This window comes from Podarcis erhardii, assembly GCF_964252035.2.
Source record: "Podarcis erhardii genome assembly, chromosome: 11".
NCBI classification, from domain to species: domain Eukaryota; kingdom Metazoa; phylum Chordata; class Lepidosauria; order Squamata; family Lacertidae; genus Podarcis; species Podarcis erhardii.
The window spans coordinates 38,104,562-38,125,226 of NC_138501.1; the positions used below are offsets into that span (position 1 = coordinate 38,104,562).

Sequence of the window (20,665 nt, forward strand, 5' to 3'; positions counted from 1 at the left end):
GATCTTGGGAGTGATGCTACCTCCAGATTGAAACCATACTGGGTGAGATGAACCAGTAGCCTTGATCGGACATCCGCTAAACCACAGTTCAATGTGATGAAAATGAGTCTCCCTCCCCTTCTTCTGAAGAGCCCACAATGGGGAATATAAAAGCTTTGACTTATATCCCAATATTCCTCTGAAGATCTCAGGATAGTGTATGTGCCTGCTTCCTGACACCCACCAATTTTATGATTACAATCACCATATCAGGGAGGTTAGGCAGAAAGAGATCATGAGCGGCCCAAGGTCAACCCATGGAAGCTTCATGGCACTGTGCCCACATTGCTTATCATGACATGACTGAGCCTAGCTTCCTCTGGGGCTACCCCCGCCCCCCAATTTCCATCTCTGGCAAGAACACCAGGAAGAGCTCAGGAGCTCTTTCAGTTTTGATTCACCACAGATTGGCATGTCACCTGAATCCAAGAAAGTATGGTTAACCTTTGAAACAATCTAACTTTTAATCATGGGATGTGCAGCTATACTTATATGAAGCATAGTTTCAGTTTCAGATGCTATGCTAGTGCTGTTAATCAAAGCCAGAGGTGACAATTTCCAGTCTCCTCCTTCCATCCATGCTAAAGATGGAGGGGAGAAATGGAAGCTTACGTAAGCTCATTCCCATCACATATAAACCATTTTTTTCCTCATGATCTCTTAACACAGCCATTGTGGAACCTGGAGCACAAATTTACCTCTCTGGTGACACCTACTTTATTGGGTTGTGACTGCTGTATTGTGCAACAAGTCCTTTCTCCAAAGGCTAAACTATCATCAAAAGTAGTATTCTAAAAATTAATTACTGTACTTTATCCATGAATTTGCAACAGCAGGAATACCAATATGGTGAGGCGGAGAGAATCTCACACCTTTCATTCTCTTCACATGATTTTCCCAGAGCAAATAACAGCTGTCTGCATGAATAAGATTTTAAATATCTGTACCAGCACTCAAAATAATAAAGTCATGGCAGAATTACTTCCATGATCATTTTCCTAATCCTTGTTGAAAAACAGACTGTGCCGTCATTATACCTAGAGATTCCTCATAATATTTTGTGGTATTTTTTTAGACATGATTCAATACTTCCTTGGGAGATATTCCCAGAATTCACAGTATGAAGCCTGGCTATATTATCACTACTAAATATTGATATAGTATCAAAATGTGCTGGAAACTAAATAAATATCTCTATATATCTTCTTATCTTCTTGATATGGATTAAATATATACCATTCAGACATGATTTTCCAGCAGGATTGGCACAAAGTATCATGGATAATGGTTGCCTTCTGTTGCAAGATCACAAGGCCCATTCTTTTAGTCACAGAAATGTTAACATGGCAAAATATCATGCAATACATTTGTTGATAGTAAGTCCCAAGGGGACAGATCAAATCAGAAAGGTTCACCAGTGTGAGTGGAAGCTGAAATGTTTTCTAAGGCAATAACATATATTCAAGCTGGACAAGTTCCACTGACTTAAGTAGAAAATGGTCAAAAATGGACTGTGTGACGACACGTATATGAACAAAGGTACAAATTCATGCAGTTTACCAAAACTCTGTTTCCACTTCTGCATGTATTGTATGTTTAACTCCCCCCCCCCCGAAATATGTGGAGAAGAAAAAAAGAAAACCCACAGAACAAAACTGGTTACGCACAGCAGATTGTGATGGGGATGATGAAGATGGTGTTAAGATACCAATAAGCCCTGAGGTAAGAGAGAGCCTCCTGCCCTCTGCTATGGTGGGTTCTTTGAAAAGATCCATTTTAGAAGACTTGGGGACACCAGAATAAGTCTTGCTGAGCAACTTGTGGTTCTTCAGCCCGTCTAATTCATCCATCCTAAGGTTACTGGAGTAAGACCTGCTCAAAAGTTTGTGGGGCTTCAAAGTACTGTTGTGCTCACATCGAGTATCCCCAGAGCATGGTCTACTGAGCAACTTATGGGGCTTCAAAGTGCCGCACTCGTCCTGCTTGATGGCTGCTGAGCACGAGTGGTTCAAGAGTTTGTGCGATTTAATGGTCATTGTGTGTTCAGCCCTGGGATCGCTAGACAAGGAGCGGCCAAAGGTTCGGTGGGACTTGGTGACACACGCATCCTCAGCCTTAACTGTGCTAGAACAAGTCCTTCTCAACAACTTGTGGGTTTTTGAGATGCCATCTTGTTCAGGTTTCAGTTTTGATTTGTTTTTCCCACAGCCTGGTGGAGGATAACTCGGCGACCTTGAAAACAGGCAGAGAGAAAAATTAACTGGAGCACAGCTTGCTATGAGAAATACCAACAACATCTTGCTTTTGTTCAGGTCTCAGTTGTTGTCTTGACCTGGAAGTGAACCCTCTTATTCTTTCCCCAGGTCCTTCATGTGAATGCCTCTCAACAAACCGTCAAGCCAAGCTCCAAACAGGGGAAGGCCACAATTGAGTAGTAGAGCATATACAATCCAAGTATACTTCACAGCATGAGCAATTAAGAATATTACTGGATAACATCTGCTCTTAAATGAAGCTTCAGGAGAGGCACAACCCCAACACTTCTTCACACAACGCCTGACTAAATTGTGAAATTCAGTTTCACAGAATGTGGCAAGGACTAGTAGCTTACATAGCTTTAAGAAAATACTGACAAATTAATAGAAGGTTGGTTTACAGAAGTGGTGTCCAAACTCGGCCCTCCAGGTGTTTTGAGTCTACAACTCCCATCATCCCTAGCTAACAGAACCAGTGGTCAGGGACGATGGGAACTGTAGTCCCAAAACAACTGGAGGGCTGAGTTTGGCCACCACTGGTTTACAGGTTAACCAAATGAAATTGCTGAAATTAGAGGGAGATAAAAAAATTCCTTCCAGTAGCACCTTAAAGACCAACTGAGTTAGTTCTACAACTCCTAACCCACAATAATACTATAACCAGACTTAACACGGACACTGGCACCAGAGCCTGCAATAAACCCAGATGCCAACTTTGCTGCCACATACACCCGGACAACACCATTACTGGCCCCAACAACATCACACATACCATCTCGGGACTATTTAATTGCTCATCGTCTAACATTGTGTATGCCATAAAATGCCAACAGTGTCCTTCAGCTCTCTATATTGGACAAACAGGCCAGACCTTACGCCAAAGAATAAACGGACATAAATCCGACATCAGGAACCACAAGACAGAAAAACCAGTAGGAGAACACTTCAATCTCCCAGGACATTCTATACAAGATCTCAAAGTAGCTGTTCTATTACAAAGGAATTTCAGAAATAGACTGGAAAGAGAAGCTGCTGAATTGCAACTTATCACCAAACTTAAAACTATGGAGAGACCTGGTTTGAACAAAGACATTGGATTCTTATCTCATTATACATGACAAAGCCATTTTTCACCTTCTCACCCCTTGCTTTTTCCTGTAAGACCTATTGCAGTCGTTAAGAGTCGTCAACAGGCTCATCGCAGCTATCTGCCAATCACCCATTCCCACCACCCTTCTGAGTAATACCCCTCCCCACCTTCTCACTATATAGAAAGGTCCGGTGACTTCTGTTTCAGTGTATCTGAAGAAGTGTGCATGCACACGAAAGCTCATACCTAGAACTAACACAGTTGGTCTTTAAGGTGCTACTGGAAGGAATTTTTTTATTTTGTTTTGACCATGGCAGACCAACACGGCTACCTATCTGTAATTAGAGGGAGATAGTACGCGTGGTATTCAACTAAGTTTTACTCAGTACAAGATGATGTACAGATGGTACATAACGCCGATAAAATTGTATAAAATTTATAGAACAGGCGACAAATTGTGTTGGAAATGTAAGAGTAAAGAGGGCGAATTTATTCACATGTGGTGGACGTGCGAGATTCTCAAAAAATTTTGGGAATCCATCTATAATGAATTTTAAAAAATTCTCAAAATTCTCAAATATACGTTTGTTAAAAAACCTGAAACCTTCCTGCTGGGGATAATTGGCAAAGATATTAAAGAAGAAGATAGAACCCTTCTTCAATACGCAACAGTGGCCACTAGAACCCTCATAGCACAGTACTGGAAAACAGCAAAAACCCCAACATTAAAGGAGTGGCAATTTAAATTAATGGATTATTTAGAATTGGCAAAATTGACTCAGAAAATAAGAAATCAAAAACGTACAAAAGTTAGTAATGAATGGGATAAATTTAGAATATATATGGAAATAGAGACAAGGGGAAAATCAAAATGTTAATCAGAAATATATATGTATCAAAAAAAAAAAAATCACAGTAGGCATGAGATAACGCTTACTACGTTATAAATTTTATTTTGGAATAGATACAGCAGAAAGATAATTAAGATAACATTATCCGAAATCGAGATAAAGGGAAGTCGATCAATGTTGTTGTAAAATTAATGTAAGTCGCGTCGTTTATGTTGTATGTATTTTATGTTCTTTTTCTTTTCTTTTTATGTTTATTTCATTTACTTTTGTCTGTTGTATGTTTGTGAAATATATTTATGCAAAACTTAATAAAAATATTTTAAAAAAATAAGTTTTACTCAGAGTAAAACCGCTGAAATTAATGAGCTTGAATAAGTTAGCCTCATTAATTTCAATGAATCTACGCTGAGTAAACTAACCAATGTTTCTCATAATTAGATACTGTACTAAGGACAAATAAACTATACAGAATGGTTGGCCATCATCATGTGCTTGAGAGCGTTCAGAGACAATTGTCTTCTGCAGCTTTTGGTATATCTACCAAAAATTTTAAAAGTATCTTTGAAAGAAACTACGTTGCTTAATTAATCACAGACAGCTTTTTAGTCCACCAAAAATATTTAATCAATTAATGCCAACCTTTGAATCTAACTAGTTAATTTATTAAATAATTTAGCCCAGCCTTTGCCAACCTGGCAGGGGCTGATGGGAGTTGTAGTTGAAAACATCTGGAGAGCAACAGGTTGGTGAACTGATGTAAGCCAATCTCCCTCCCATCCTTTCTAAGGTATTCTAAAGAAATAATGGCATCGATTTCAACTAGGTACCCATGTACAGAAGGGTTCTTTCCATGCATGGGTGATGGAATTGAGACCTAACAGTGGATTCCACCTGCAAAATTTGGGATGACGATTTTTTTGGAATCCCCCTTAGTCCCTTAAGCCAGCTGAACTGTTCCTGCTCTGGAGAATCGTTGGAAGCCACCAGAAAGACATTTGCAGGGGGTATAGAAAGTGCTGTCGAGAAAGAGGGAATTGATGTATGTTATCTCTCCCGCTAGTAGGAGCAATCCAACTCTGCTCAAGGGATGATTCCACCAGCAGAAAACGTGTTAAGATCTGAGTCATTCAAATCACCCACAAGACAGTGAACAAGGCACTTAACACAATAATGCAAATAATCTAATGGAGAAGATGACATATAATTTGAAATTGCAATAAGGACCTCCAGACATTTTCTTATATGATTTGGCACTTCTTTATGACATATACTGTGGAATCATCATATTCAAGACAACCCGCGTCACAAGCCTGGCAAATCTGGAACTATGCTTGATGATCTGATAACACTGAAAGTCTTTACTTGGACTTTTGTTATTTTAACTCGTGTGAAACTACTTATTCTACATGCCTATTTTAAGGTTTTGTTTTTTGTATTTTGATTTTTGTTGTTATAATTGTTCTCTGTTTTACACACACACACACACACACACACACACACACACACACACAAATTAGATGGCGTGTAAAACCTTAATTATTATATCACGCCTGTGTGAATTTCCCCCCAGAGCTGGTCAAGCAGATCTGCAGCACTCCTTATGGTAGGCACTTAGCAGCAGGAGCTGAAAAACATATTTAGCACTTCTGCACTCTGCAGTGTTCACCCCCTCAATGGTTGCTGTTAATAGAACTCAACAAGGCACAGCTGAAGCCCTTACAGGAACTGGGATGAAAGTGGGATTGTGCAATGGGTACCTAAAGAACTTATTGTGTGAAAAGTCTGAGAAAACCACAACCTTCTGAACTCAGATTATGTGATTTGCCCCACCTCCTGCTCAGTAGGGCACTGAAGTATTGTATACACAAAATCTAGCAGGAATCCTGATTAGCCCAGGATTCTCCCTTGCATGGGGGACCCCTTCACAGGAACATCAAAATGTGAAAATGGCCTTGCCCAAATTGCATTGCTGCCATGCACACAGCTAGTAGGGGCTTGGTCAGATGCACACATCAAGAATTAGGGGAGGGGTCTCAGTGGTATGACATTGTGGTCCCCTCATACTTGGAAAGTATGTTTGCAATGATCTGAATGAACCTCTCTCTTAAGGAACCTGAAAGTCTTTATTCAATCTTCTAGTAGGATAGCACTGTGCTGCTCCATAATCACTTGTGCCTACCTGCGCAGTGTAGAAAAGATGTGCAGAGGAGATTTCACCTTCTTCTCTGACATTTTTTTGTTGTGCGTACTGTTTGATTTCTCTTTGCCATTTTTCCATTGTTGCGTGACAAACGTTTGCATGATTCTGAAAGTTGAAAACACAGAGACAAATCTTTGATTTGCATCTGCACACATACATAAGACTCAAAAGGGTCCCTTTTCCCCAATCTAACCCTGAAGATTTGCTCTTTCTAATTTAGCTCACTGGATGTTTCTTACATACAAGACATATATAGAGATAGCCATCCTTAAACATGCCATTGAGAGAAGTGATGAAGCTACGAAAAGTTTTTTAGTTGTATCAGCCTTGAGGCAGGGTGTGGCTTCCAGCCAGCTTCTCCAGCTGGGATTGGCTACTGTTGTACAATCAATGACAACCCTGTAATGCAGGGATGGGGAACCTGTGGCACTCCAGCTGTGGTTGGACCACAACTCCCATCCTCCCTGACTACTGAATATGCTGATGGGAGGTGGAATCCAACAACATCTGGAAGGGTTACTTGTTAGTCACCCCTGCTGCAATGTGTGAAGGAATATCTACACTCTGCTTTCCTCAACTGGTTGTGTTCCAGATACTGTTGGACTACAATTTCCATCATCCCTGACCATTGATCATGCTAGCTGGGGGCAACAACATCTAGAATGAGCCAGATTGAGGAAGCCTGGACTATATCAATAAAGGTATGATATGATAGACCTTGATCTGTCTTTCTTTGGATCCTTGAAAAACAGGTGCCCATGGCAATACTGTTATTAATTCAGACTGCATCAGTCCAAAAACAGCCAGACACAATACGTTGCAACAAAAACACAGACAATATGGGATTTAGTTTTAGCAGAACTCACTTCTTCAGCTGATGCCCCAGTCCAAATCTTTCCTTAGTAGAGATCTGAAATACATCAACGGTGGGCACTGTAGGACAGAAGATATCGTTGAAAAACTGAGAGAAGCTCACATATTCCAAAGCCTACCATTACTATAGTGGAGTATTAGAGCCCAGTCCCCATTATGTTTGATGAAAATTGTGTACAAGCAAAGTTCACAAGACTGTAGAAGAGCTGAACAGAGAAAAGGTTTTGGGACACTGAGACATGTGAGTTTCCTGCATATCAATGGAAAGGACCTTCCCCACAGGTTCTGTGTTGGTAGAGGCTATGATGCCTAGCAGAGGCTATGCCAGACAGCATCAGGGATAGCCATGAGTAAGCTTGACTGGATTCAATTTGGAATGGCATTGCTAAAAGCGAGGGGATTTGGACTCTGTTGAGATAGGTTCTGAATTAGTTTGTTTCAATCTTGGGCCCATGTAACGCTTCAGGTTATGTCACATTCTCAAAAACACAACACAGCTGGAGGCTTCTCGCCTCCAACCCCCAGCACATTCCCCCACTCAGATTCCCTTTCTGTAAAACCTACCCAGCAGTACTGGAGTCAATCAGAAAGACTGCTGTGGTGGTTTTGGCCAGACATTTGGATGCTGCAGAAACACCAACCTGGACATAGCAAGATATTTTCCTTTGGAGCCCCGGGAAATGACAATTTCCACAGGTCTTCATGCCCACAAAGCATCAGCTGCCCTTCCCAGGGCCACTCTCTTCACCAGGCTATTTGAAGATGGAAAGGGATTTCTGTGGTATTGGGAAGGGCTCTTAAGCCCACCAAATTGTGATCAGAACACAAAACTTCAGAGAGACATGGGCCTAGTTTATAATTTGCCTGTCAGTTCTGAAATAGGGATGTTCATACTCTAAACTCTCCTAATGGGTCAACAACTTCAAAAAAAAAAAAAAAAAAATCCAAGATGGGTGAAAAGTACCCTTAGAGAAAGGGCAGGGATGATGGATGATCAGGCTTTCTGAAAAGCAAAGCAAAACAAAACAAAATCTGGAAAATTACCAGATGAATTGCAGAAAAGAGGAGGCCATGGCAGTCCAGCAATAGTGTTGTCAGAATCCCTGGATTTTCAAGAGGGCTCAAAGAGGAGCAGAGGAAAAATCTTAAATAGGTTATTACTTCTTAAGAAACCAGCTGAGGAAAGAGGGCGAATATTTGCACCTTATGTAATGTGGAGCAGGACTCATCCGCTTTTAGGAAACTGGCATTAGCTACAACAGGAGCAGCTTTGTTATACTTGTATGTGAAATCAGATTCCAAACCTCTACACATGCATTAGCCTGGCATTTTTATTCCGTAGGGTTCAAGTGCTTTTTGCACTCAGCTGCGCCATCAAGGCTCGCGACCATGGCTTTCAGCTTGTGAAAGGTTACAGATTATTGCCACATTAATTTCTTGCAAGGGCAAGAAAGGCAGGTGTTGATCTGGCTGCCCTGCCACTGACTGTGCCTGCTTCACTGCTGGATGCGATCCAAAATCCACAGAAGGGCAGTACCTTTGTTAGGATCAACGAAATAAAGAGCAAGCGTTTGCAGTCTGCAGAACAGAAAGCTAGCTCAGGCAAGAAGTTAAACAAGGATATAAAGCCAAGAGCGGTGTAGCCTGCAAGTTACAACACCCATCAACTGGAGTGCTTGGCTGCATATGATTTTCAGGAGACTATTGGACAGGTCTGTCTTTGGATACGTGCAATATTATTTGAGTCACTACTCGGCTGTGGAGAGAGAACCTCTCCTGCTTCCAGGAGAAACATCACCTGAAGGCTTTTAATGTAAGTACTGGTGAAACACAAGAGGCATGGGAGCAGAGAGAACAGAAAGGGAGACAAAAGTATGGAAGGGTAATGTATAATTTACAAAGCAAGACACTTGATGTGGATAAAAATTGGCTGCATTCACACAGCAGTTTATTCCATTTCCCCAACATTTCCCTGTTAATTCCAGGATTGTATTTGACCTTTCATAGAGTGTGAAAGCCACTTCCAGAATATAGTGCATTAACCTAGAAAACTGCAGGAGTAAAAGGACAAAATTTGGGGCAATATATCAGCAGACGATGCAGAAAAGGTGGGGAGTAGTGACATTGTCCAATGGTTCCCTGGTGCAAATGAAATTTAGTGTGGCATGGCGGTATATTGGTCTAAAAGTTCCATAAGACAACTGATACTGCAATGTGACAGGAACATCAGAGAACAGGACAGAAGTGCCAGCATTATTAGCAGGAAAACGAACACAATATTCCTCATGTCTGAATGCACCCATTGATACAAGTGACAAGTGGGTAGGTGTTGAAATCCTTTTCCTTTGGCTGTTTTGGACTGGAGACATGAGTGCACAGCCAATGCAGGATTCAACCCCAACCCCAGATGATGTCACAGATACGGCTTGGGGGAAATGACCTCACCGGTCAACTCAAAAATATAAACAGGGCACAGATTGCTATAACAAGGAGACGGCTGAGTTCTTTCACGAATGTGAAAAAGTAAACAACTATTGAAAGACGGTCGTTAGTACAAAGATAATAAGTGTTCATCTACCACTTGATTAAAAAAACCCAAACACTTCTTGCTTAATTTTCAAAAGGATGCTACCTCAACAATTGCTTTGAATTAGTGTTAATGGTGATGCTTAGACAAGAGAGTGCAAAAAGAAATACTCATAAAGAAAGAATAGTTTTGTCAAGTGATGAAATTAATTGTGCGAGTGAATGAACAGCTTATCAAATAATTGTGTTGGTGACATAAGAGCTTATCAGAAGTTCATTTCAACGTTTTTAAAAACTAAGTAATGGCTGGTCCCCTATGACTGTTGCTATAATGAATTTTCTATGCATAGAAAAATCATAACACAGCTTGGTTTAAGGCTTACAGTGAAATCTTAGTGATACATATTATTGCTTGTAGGGAACTGAATTTTTCTCTCTCAATGGGTCTTCTGTGTGTCTTAGGACTTTTCAGCCAGAACTAACCAGAACTCAGTTCTGGCACTTCTCAGGTGAGCACCATTACCATTAAAAGAGAATTAAAAGGAGGTGTTTGAGGTGCACTCTGGGACCTCTTTTTCTAGAAAAGGGGGAACTTGAAGCCCAGTGATGTAGCATCACAGCCTTTGGAGCATTACGTAATACACAGAAAAGGAAAGGAAGAAACTGGCTGAGGTTTTCAGCAGTAGGCATGCATTCTCCATAATATCTTCTGACTTTCAAACCATTTCCCTCAAAACCCTTGAGTTTCCTGCAAGGTTATCAGAGCTTCCTCAATGAGATCACCACAGTGGGGGGAAAGACAGATTGCCAGCCTATACTGATCTTCCAGTGCAATATGTAGCCATGGAAAGGGTGGGTGGGTTTGCCCTCACTGCAGCCCTGTGTGAATGGAAAGCTGCCACAGATTTGAGTCCCAGAATTCTCTGCAAGGCACCAGGGTTCTTCAGGAGGTAAACAAATGCAAAAGGGTTGCGGGTTTGCTGAGTGTAGGAAGTTGCAAAGTTAAATCTTAAGAAGGATCAGGGATCCTAACCTGATTGAAAGTCCATCACTCTACTTCATTAGCAATCCATTCTGACTGATAATCGCCCACACAGATTTAATAATTGAATTTCTGTAGTATTAACAGCCACCCATTGATTATTGCTATGTCTCTGTCTGCTAAAATTAAACAGCCCTTCAGAAGCCAATACTCTCTTCTTGAGAATATAATTATGCACTACAATTGAGTCTCGTAATTGCTTGGTGGAGAAAAATCATCATGGGTGCCATGTGCAGGACTCCCTACAAAGGCATCGCATAGGAAAAAGGAACAACAAAAGCGACTTACCGGGGCCATTTAGATATTGCGTGAGTGAACAGTGCAACCGCACAATTATAGGCTCTGTGCGGATCACGTCCCATGCCACTGCAATCTCTTCCTGAATCAAGAGCACAACAGAATCCATTAGCCATTATCATCAGGTTCAAATTCCGCCATTCTCGCTTCCAGGGCTGGCAAAGGAAATGAATGTGCTGGCCTAAGTTGCTGTCTAGATTGATTTGCCAAGGCATGAGTTCTATCAGCTTCTACTTGATATCAGTAACTGGAAAGAGGTTAGTAATAAAGCATGAACTGGATTTTGACAGAAATGGGATTCACAAATGAAAAGAATATGGAACTTTCCCCTTCCCGTGGTACCTATACAAATCTCTGCCATGGGCATCATTTTATCCCATAGGTTTGCAGAAATGAAGCTTTACAAAAGTTAGTCTTCTTGTTTTATTCCCCCAGAATGGGGAGCAAGGGATGGGCTATGCAGGCATCTACGCACTATGGTTTCCATCTTCAGTCACATGCAACCTGATTCTATACAGATTTACCTGAAGTCAGTTCCACTTATCCCCACAGTAGCTTACTCCTTGCGAGTATAGGATGGTTGCCTTTGTCCAAATAAATTAATCCCATTACTTCTGGATATATATATATATACTTCAAATATATTTCAGTTTCAGAGTCAGAACTAGGATGGATTCATTAAACTATAGTCTATGGTTAACAGCTTTTACTTAGCGAGGTGTGAGTTATAACAAAGTGGGCTGTTTTGTTCCCATAAATTGCCCTGAATTTCCTCCATGAAATATCTACATTTAAAATAAAAGTTCTTCTTCAAGCGTGAGAACTGTTGAAGGAACATACATTCCTATATGGTACAGCTGTTAAATATGATAATGGACAAAGATCTTACAAACCATTTGAATCATGAGAGATTGCCATCTACAAGCCACATCAAAAATGTTAATTCGGAACATAGTAAAAGTTACATAAAAAGATGATTAGAATCCAATTCCTGATTTATTGGTCACAGTTATGATCTCTATACCGATAAATTTTGGAACGAACTAAACATCCCAGATATTAAAAGCTGACTGAGCAAACCTTTGGGGTTTTGCAGTCATGGAAAAGGTTGAAAATGGTTTTAAATAAAGAAATGATAAAATTTATTCCACTACATTTAAAACAAAATAGTGCTTTCTTTCATAGAGATTTTGGCCTGAACTTTGCATTTCTTGGCTTGGATAACAAATCTTGGCAACTCATCACCTTCCTATAAGAGCCAAGCATTGCCACACGCACGCCACCAAATTCTTCTTCAGTTCAGATACTAATCCAAGATGGAGATGAACACAACTGTCATTGAGAATCCCTTCCCTCTGGGTGTGGAAGGAAAACAGACACTAGCACTGTTTGGTTCACACAGTGCTACAAAAGATAGGCCCTGTCACAGTTCTCGTGCTCCTTTGTGTACAAGGTCTTGTGCAAAATAGAAAACACACACACATTTTCTCATGCAACACTAGTGTTAAGGCATGTTGAATTTTTCAACTTTGAAATTCCCAAAATGAGGGGTGCTGAAAAGTTGTAACATGATTTGGGAATTCAAAAGATATTTTGGTTAGATTAATATAATTTAGTTTTGCTTGGTAAGGAAAATGTGTGTAAAATTGCATAGAAATCACTAAAAATGATTACCAAGTACTTGCAGTTGTATATTATTATTATTATTATTATTATTATTATTATTATTATTATTATTATTATTAATTACCTGACATGTTCAGAATGTAAAATTAAAATTCTTTGGTTTTCCAAAAGCAGTTTATGTGCTTAATCAAATGCAAACCTACCAAGCTCAATGTTGTCCGATCACAAAAATAATAGCAGATTTGAATTCCTCACACCCCAAAACATATTTTTAAGAACACTCACTGAAGGAATTTGCAAAAATTAAGGTTTACCTCCTAAATTAGCATGCTCTACCCTAGTGTGCAGGAGGCCACTTCTGTCGATGACATATGCCATTCAAAAAGGCACTTTTGGATCAAAAGCATCCATCCATGGAGTAAATGGCTGGAGGATATGCAATAGGACCCATGGGATGTCTTTCCTGTCTTTCCTAAACTTTACACACTTTCTTTCAAGCACGGAAAACCAAAACCTAACATGAAGAACTATTGCAGAGGACTGTGACACCAGGTCCCTTGTCTCCTGCTGTAAACTTTTGATATTAATGGAGAAAGCTGTATCATTTTAAGTCACCATGACATAAATGTATACAACTACACCAAATATTTAAGAGTTGCATGGAACCTATCACAACAATGTTTCCACTGAAAACAGACTCATGCAACAGAAGCTTCTGGTGGTAAAAAAAAAAAAGTGATGTGCCAGTGTGTGGCTGACTACACATCTTGATGAAAAACAAAGGCAGTTATGTATTAATGGTTGCTATATTACCATATGGTTTAATTACTTACATCAAGAAAGCTAACATCAATATGCAGATCAATGTCTACATCATCAATGGCTCCATATTCCCTGAAAGGAAAGAACAACATGTTACAGCTAACTTTGATACTCGTGACCATCCAAAAGAGATATCCTATCAGCAGACTGAAGAATATAAAACTAGAAGACAGTCAACCGTGTATATAACCCAGTTTCCTCCAGCATAAAAATGGAATTTCTTGCAGTATTGAATAGGTTCTGTTGCACCCGCGCCAAAATGGTTCCAATGTCACCTCTGGGTGGCTTTTGCTGAGACCGTACCTCAGTAGCAGAGCTGATAATTTGCACACAGCGGATATTATGTACAGTCTCCAGTATCTCTGGATAAAAAGCTCAGGTAGCAAGTGAAGAGATACATATCTTGCCTCAGACCCCAGAGAGATACTAACAGCCACAGCAGACATTACAGTAGTGAGCTGGATGGACATATGTATAGTATGATCTGGTAGACAACAGCTTCTTGCGTCTTCAGCATAAAGAAGTTGGAGGAGATTGTGGCTTCCAACAGGAAGCCTTTGGGAAATGAGTGGCATTTTAGCTCGCGTTTGGAGATGTGGTTTTAACGGTGAAAACGTAGTTTCGTGCTAAGCCACAAAAATGCAATGGAAGAAAAGAATGTGCAATCCAAAACAGCCAAAATAATTTCCATTCTAAGACACAGCTAGTGCAGTGCAGCAGCCCCAAATATGGAGTTATGAAGCAGCATTGCCACATGTTATTGACTTTCGATCCACCAAGTCATTATTTTGAAATCATTAACTTTTGGAAAAAGCCACACAAAATGGACACCTCTGTGAAAGGATGGTTCAGGATGATACACAATGTGTCATTCTGTTCTTTGTACACCTCAACTTGTTTTGTCTGTTCGTGGAAACAAAACCATTGTTCCACACGATAAGGGAAAGCCTGGTCAGGCACAGTGCAACCACTTCATAATACAGTGGTATCTCGGGTTAAGTACTTAATTTGTTCCGGACGTCCGTACTTAACCTGAAACTGTTCTTAACCTGAAGCACTACTTCTGTGGAAGCCGCCCAGAGTGGCTGGAGAAACCCAAAACAAAATAAAAGAAAAAAAATTCCTTCCAGTAGCACCTTAAACACCAACTAAGTTAGTTCTAGGTATGAGCTTTCGTGTGCATGCACACGTATTGGTATCTGAAGAAGTGTGCATGCACACGAAAGCTCATACCTAGAACTAACTTAGTTGGTCTTTAAGGTGCTACTGGAAGGATTTTTTTTCTTTTATTTTGTTTTGACTATGGCAGACCAACACGGCTACCTACCTGTAACTGGAGAAACCCAGACAGATGGGTGGGGTACATATAATAAATTATTATTATTATTATTATTATTATTATTATTATTATTATTATTACTTTAGCTAATGGGGCCTCCCGCTGCGCCGCCGGAGCACGATTTCTGTTCTCATCCTGAAGCAAAGTTCTTACCCTGAAGCACTATTTCTGGGTTAGTGGAGTCTGTAACCTGAAGCGTATGTAACCTGAAGCGTATGTAACCTGAAGCGTATGTAACCCAAGGTACCACTGTACTAGAATACATCAGATGGCTGTTGTAAGGATGACTAAAATAGTATATGTGTGTATCTGAAGAAGTGTGCATGCACACGAAAGCTCATACCAAGAACTGACTTAGTTGGTCTTTAAGGTGCTACTGGAAGGAATTTGTTTTGTTTTGACTATGGCAGACCAACACGGCTACCTATCTGTAACTAAAATAGTATATGTAAAGCAATTCAATCATGCAAAAAAAGACTAAGAAAAGGGGGTGGGCAGAACTGCACACACAGCAAGGTACATTTCAGGAAGAATCCACTGATTTCAGTGGATAAGATTTGATTGATTGATTGATTGATTGATTGATTGACTGATTGGTTTATATACTATCCTTCATCAAAAGATCTCAGGGTAGTTCAGTAGATTAAAATACAAGATAAAAGCACAAATAAATAGTCAAATGGATACAGAATATTAAGGCATGGTTGAAGAGGAACCATTTTTGCCCAGCACTTAAAACTATACAATGAAGGCACCTGACGAACCTCCCTGGAGAGAGCATTTCACAAATGGGGAGCCACTGTAGAAAAGGCCCATTCTTGTGTTGCCATCCTCTAGACCTCATATGGAGGAGGCACACAAAGATGGGCCAAAGTTGATTAATGCAGTGTCTGGGTTGGTTTATATGGGGAATGGCAGTCCTTGAGGTATTGCAGTCCTGAGCCAGTTAACAATGTACTGAACTCTCCCACTGAAATAAAGTGGTTTGTTTTAAATTTAGCTGGACTACATCTTAAATATTTATGATAAAACAAACATACAATAAAAGCAGTAACTTGAAATATTAGGGCAAAATCAATTGACTGTTCTCTTGTTGAGTAAGCTATACAGGGAAGATGTTATTCCAACAGTGACTGTAAAATGAGCGTGAATGAAATTCAATAACGCACATCCAGTGTGACTGGCGAATATTTGACGATTTTGCTGTTTTATTTTGTTCTGATTGACTGATTGCATTGGCTGTGCTTTCCTTGTCTTTTTCTCCTGTATTAATATGGTATTCATCACTTTGGGTGCATCTGGTCAAATAATAATAATAATAATAATAGTAATAGTAATGGTAATGGTAATAGTAATAATTTATTATTTATACCCCACCCATCTGGCTGGGCCTCCCCAGCCACTCTGGGTGGCTTCCAAAAAATATTAAAATACTGTAATACATCAAACATTAAAAGCTTCCCTAAACAGGGCTGCCTTCAGATGTCTTCTAAAAGTCTGGTAGTTGTTGTGGCATATAAATAAACCAACACACACACACAAATTCAAAAAGAAAATTGGAATAGTATTTTAGAACAAGAGCAACCCATCCTTATTAAATATTTTGATCAATATGCCTATGGAGGGAAGAAAACCTGAACTTTAAAGTCCTCCTCTTAAAGCTATCAAGGTCATTGACTGCCTGGCCTTCCTGCTACAAGCAGTAAGCGCAGAATTCGCCAATACATAATATATGCGAACTTCTAGCACTTCAACAAGATTGCATGTGCCAGTTATGCTTCCATGGTACACTTTACACATTGAGTGTTGAGAGATAGGGCCTTAAGACAAAACCACAGAGTTAAAAATTGGTTTAGCAACACCTACAACCTATCAAGAGATTAAGAATACATTTTTATGGGTCTTCCGTGTTTGCTTAGGTTCTCAATAAATATACCGGTACAAGGCACAGTTTGTTTATTCAGGTTCTCATTAAATACATGGCTGGGGCATGTTCAATTTCTTTTGTTTGTTTACAATGGGGTGGGATTCACCCAATGCACCCAATCAACAGAAGCCCTGTACAAGGACTTCCACTTGCACAATGGGGCTTATCCTCCTCTCCTCTCATGTATACCCCCCAAAACTGGCTCTGGGGAGGTGGGGAAAACGCTCAGAACAGCACGCAATTGGGAGGAGAGTGAGGATCTGGCAAGCTGCATTGCATGCCCAGATGGAACAGTTGTAACAGTCTGACGCTGATCTCTACCCAGTATTTTTAAGCCACCTCCATCACAGCATGATCCCAGGGTGGGAGTACAAAGATCATGTAAAATCACAACAGAATCAACAGTAGCAATAAGAAGTTAAAATCCCAGATAAGGTAATTAAGCCCCAATAACAGCCTGTTGGATGGTGAGAGATACTGGCTATCTCTAAAAACTTATCAAGTGTTAGTATACCAAGGTACCAGTCATATACATTATGGAGCATTCAGTGCAGTAATGATATAATGGCATCTGTCCAGTCAAGTATGTGGAGGCTACACTGAACATTTGCTATTTGGATTTTCTATTCTAGGCACAAGATGCCTTAGGCCAACTGTGTGGATAATGTCATTATATGGTTTAGCCACTAGGTGGCACTGGATTGAGTTGCATGTTGACGGAACTCAGAAGATTCCTGTTACTGTTGGTACTGTTGAAGAGAGGCAATAAAGTTCTTGTATAGCTTCCTGATTGTATAGCTTCCTGATTGATGTACCTTACATGACCCTGTATGACAAGTCATGTAATGGTCAAACATCTAAAGAAAATGTGGCAGGTTGGAAAATGTGTGAAGTTGCTGGTTGGCTGTGGGGCAGGGAAGATGACAAGATATTCCCTAGGTGCCAGATGGACTTGCAAGCCAAAGAATAACCAACAATGCAAAGAATGAAAATTCAGAGGAGCATGTTTTGACCACCAAGGAACTCGTAAGCACTTTCAACAGTGGCACAGAGAAGAAATGTAAAATGTTTTGGGGTTGTTTGGTTTTCTTCTTTCCTTTTGCAAGCCAGAAGCAGCCAGTTATTAAATGAATTGGGCCTCAGAAGATCACACAAATTATAATGAAGCAGGTAGTGAAGAAATTGAGCACGCTGACGTTTTTATAAGAAGTTAACATTTACTTTCATAGCCTGTGGAGCCTGAGGGAGCTTATTATGAAGGTATGCATAACTTCCCCAACTATAGCTGTTATCAGCCTTGCAATTAAATGATTATCTTCTTCATTCCATGTCTGGCCTTTAATTTCCAATACGCTCTGTACTTAATGAATTTCCACTTAATTCAAAACGGCACGTAATGAAAGTAAGATTTTCCTTTAGTCGTATTGTCTAAGGAACTGCAACATACATTCACAAATTCAATTCATATGCCACTCAGCAGAATGAAACAAATGAATTCTAAGGAATATTAATTTGGCTTCACTAAATGGAGAGAGCAACATATGCACAGCTCATGTTCAAATTCTGACAACATTTTATATTTCATTCTATGCTAAAATAGAGACAGGCTGAAATGGTATGAGGAATGGTCACTTGTAAAGTACTCTAGGAACTGAATCCATGAAGATGAAATGGCAAATTAAGCACAATGACAGAAGCAGACTGTTCTTTTAGGTGTTCTTCGAGTTAACTAGACATTTGACTAATCTCTTTCACTAAAATTATGTTGGATATACAGGTACCATAGAGTTTATAAATTAGCAGCCTGACCAAGTTCAGACATAATGCTCAGCCAAACTATGGTTTAGCATGAATAACCAAATGTGTGGGTGCTATAGACTAAGTCAGAGTTTGCCATCAAAACCCAGGCTTGTGGTTTATCTTGCTCCAAACAAACCTTGAGCTGTAGCCCAGGTTTGTACTATGGCTTACCACTTTTGGTTTGTCTTGGGGAGATAAGCCACAAACTTATGTTCGGACGTTAATGTTTGAGCCAAACTGTGGCTTAGTTCACAGAGGCATTGTAGCAACAGGACCAGAGGAGGAGCAAAGCAGACATCATCTTCTCTGTTTTGTTTGTTTGTGCTAATCCATGGTTTGGCTGAGTGTTATAGGTGAACTTGGCTAACTATGATGCAGCACAATCCAACGAATGTTTGCTTGGAAGTGAAGTCCCAGTATATTCAAAGAAGTTTAGCAAGTGTGCTTAGGATGCAGCCCTGAACTGCCAAAAACTGTTTATTTAATCACCCAAAGGCTTCACTGTATGTTCAGAAGTCTTCAAATGTCCAAAGACATTTAGCAGTGAAGCCAAGAACAGTATCTTAAATTTCAGTAAATCCAATACAACCAAAGGGGGAGAATCCAGATACTTGGAAAAAAACAAAAAACTATTCAATCTATTTTTTCTTTGTATATGCAGGAAATGAGAGGGCATGCACCTGCTTGTTCTGAAATCAAGATTCCCTGTAGAAGCCTTTATTTACTCAGTTTTAGATACAAGATATACAGCTTGCCCTCAGTGCTAAGCTATATTAATTTGCCATCTTCTTCTTAGCTACAAAGCCATCCTTAATTCACCTTCACAAAGAGATATATAGATACCTGAGAGAAACTGCATTTGGCCCATAGATCTCTCTCACTGCTGCCAAGTCTGCTTCCAACTGTGGGTGCTTGTGAAGTTCTCCATCATAACTAACCTGCAGAGAAAAGGGAAAAATATGTTTTGCTGGGAGTTTTTCTTTCTTAGTAACTCCCCCCACAACCCGTCTTCAACGACTGGCCCAAAGTTGAGGTCACCTTGTGGCAGAAACACAGGGAAGTGCAAAAACATATAAGAGCATTAAAAAAGAATTCTCAGTGGATGAGACCAAATGTCTGCTTTGTTTTCTGCAAAACTAGGCAAGTGTGTTTAGGATGCCCACAACAAGAGCATGGCAGAAGTGTTGATTGCATACACTATTTAGGTATTTACTAAATGTACAGCAGCTTGTAAATTCTGAAATAAATTCAACAGGCCTTGCCTGTCGATTTCCCCAAGCAACTGGCATTTATAGCTATCCTGCAGTTAAATTATACAGAGAACAATAATGTTGGGTGGCCTTATACAAATACAGAGGAATAGCGGGAGGAACCAGCTGGGGAACCACCAAGGGAAGAAGTCTCAGAGTCTGGGGACTGGTGGTGGGACAGTGATGGGTGGTCACAGGGAGAAGGAGAAGACTGGGAATAGGAGAAGTCAGAAGCTGAAGGGGTAAAAGGGCTCAGTGAGTTGGGAAAGTCTTTGACAGAGAAGTCAAGAATCAGAGGAAGAAGCTGAAACAGACGAGTGGAAGGAGGGAGGTCAAGAGGCAGAGATGAGTCAGGCTGATTGAGAGTCATGGGTGTCTCCCCCTCCTGCTGCAACAAGCTTTCCTCTCCCCTTGTCTCCCAGAACCAGAAGAGGCATGAAAAGAGTTGAGGAGAGATTGACTGCACACAAGCGCAGTCTCTGATTGCTTGCAAGAAGCCCTAGGGAGGAGACATCTGTGAGGCAGTGGGGCTTTTAGTCTCAGCAACTATTTAATGGAGCAAGACCTACAGGGCAAGAGCTGCTGTGCTCATTAGGCCTGAAACTCAGCCAAGTCTGTGAAGATCATGTTTCGCTAATGAGGAGTTAACTCCAGCCTGAATTGTGTGACTTACTGACCGGCTTCCTCTGTGGCAATAGGCAATTGCCTTATACCAAATGGACCACTGG

General features: G+C 40.3%; 1 protein-coding gene across 6 annotated transcripts in view; it reads right to left on the reverse strand.

Annotated features, from left to right (window-relative positions):
• The window catches only part of PARP8 (poly(ADP-ribose) polymerase family member 8), a 163,775-nt gene that overhangs the window by 39,686 nt on the left and 103,424 nt on the right, over window positions 1-20,665 (reverse strand). For 4 of the 6 annotated variants that reach the window (XM_081881415.1, XM_081881418.1, XM_081881417.1 and 1 more), the window contains 6 exons: window positions 19,531-19,625; window positions 13,633-13,693; window positions 11,165-11,255; window positions 7,302-7,368; window positions 6,415-6,540; window positions 1,686-2,271 (listed from right to left, as the gene is read on the reverse strand). In XM_081881415.1, coding sequence (XP_081737541.1) covers window positions 1,686-2,271; window positions 6,415-6,540; window positions 7,302-7,368; window positions 11,165-11,255; window positions 13,633-13,693; window positions 19,531-19,625 — 1,026 coding nt within the window. The remainder of the gene's footprint in view (window positions 1-1,685; window positions 2,272-6,414; window positions 6,541-7,301; window positions 7,369-11,164; window positions 11,256-13,632; window positions 13,694-19,530; window positions 19,626-20,665) is intronic. The other 2 variants (XM_081881419.1, XM_081881420.1) reach the window with 1 other exon arrangement.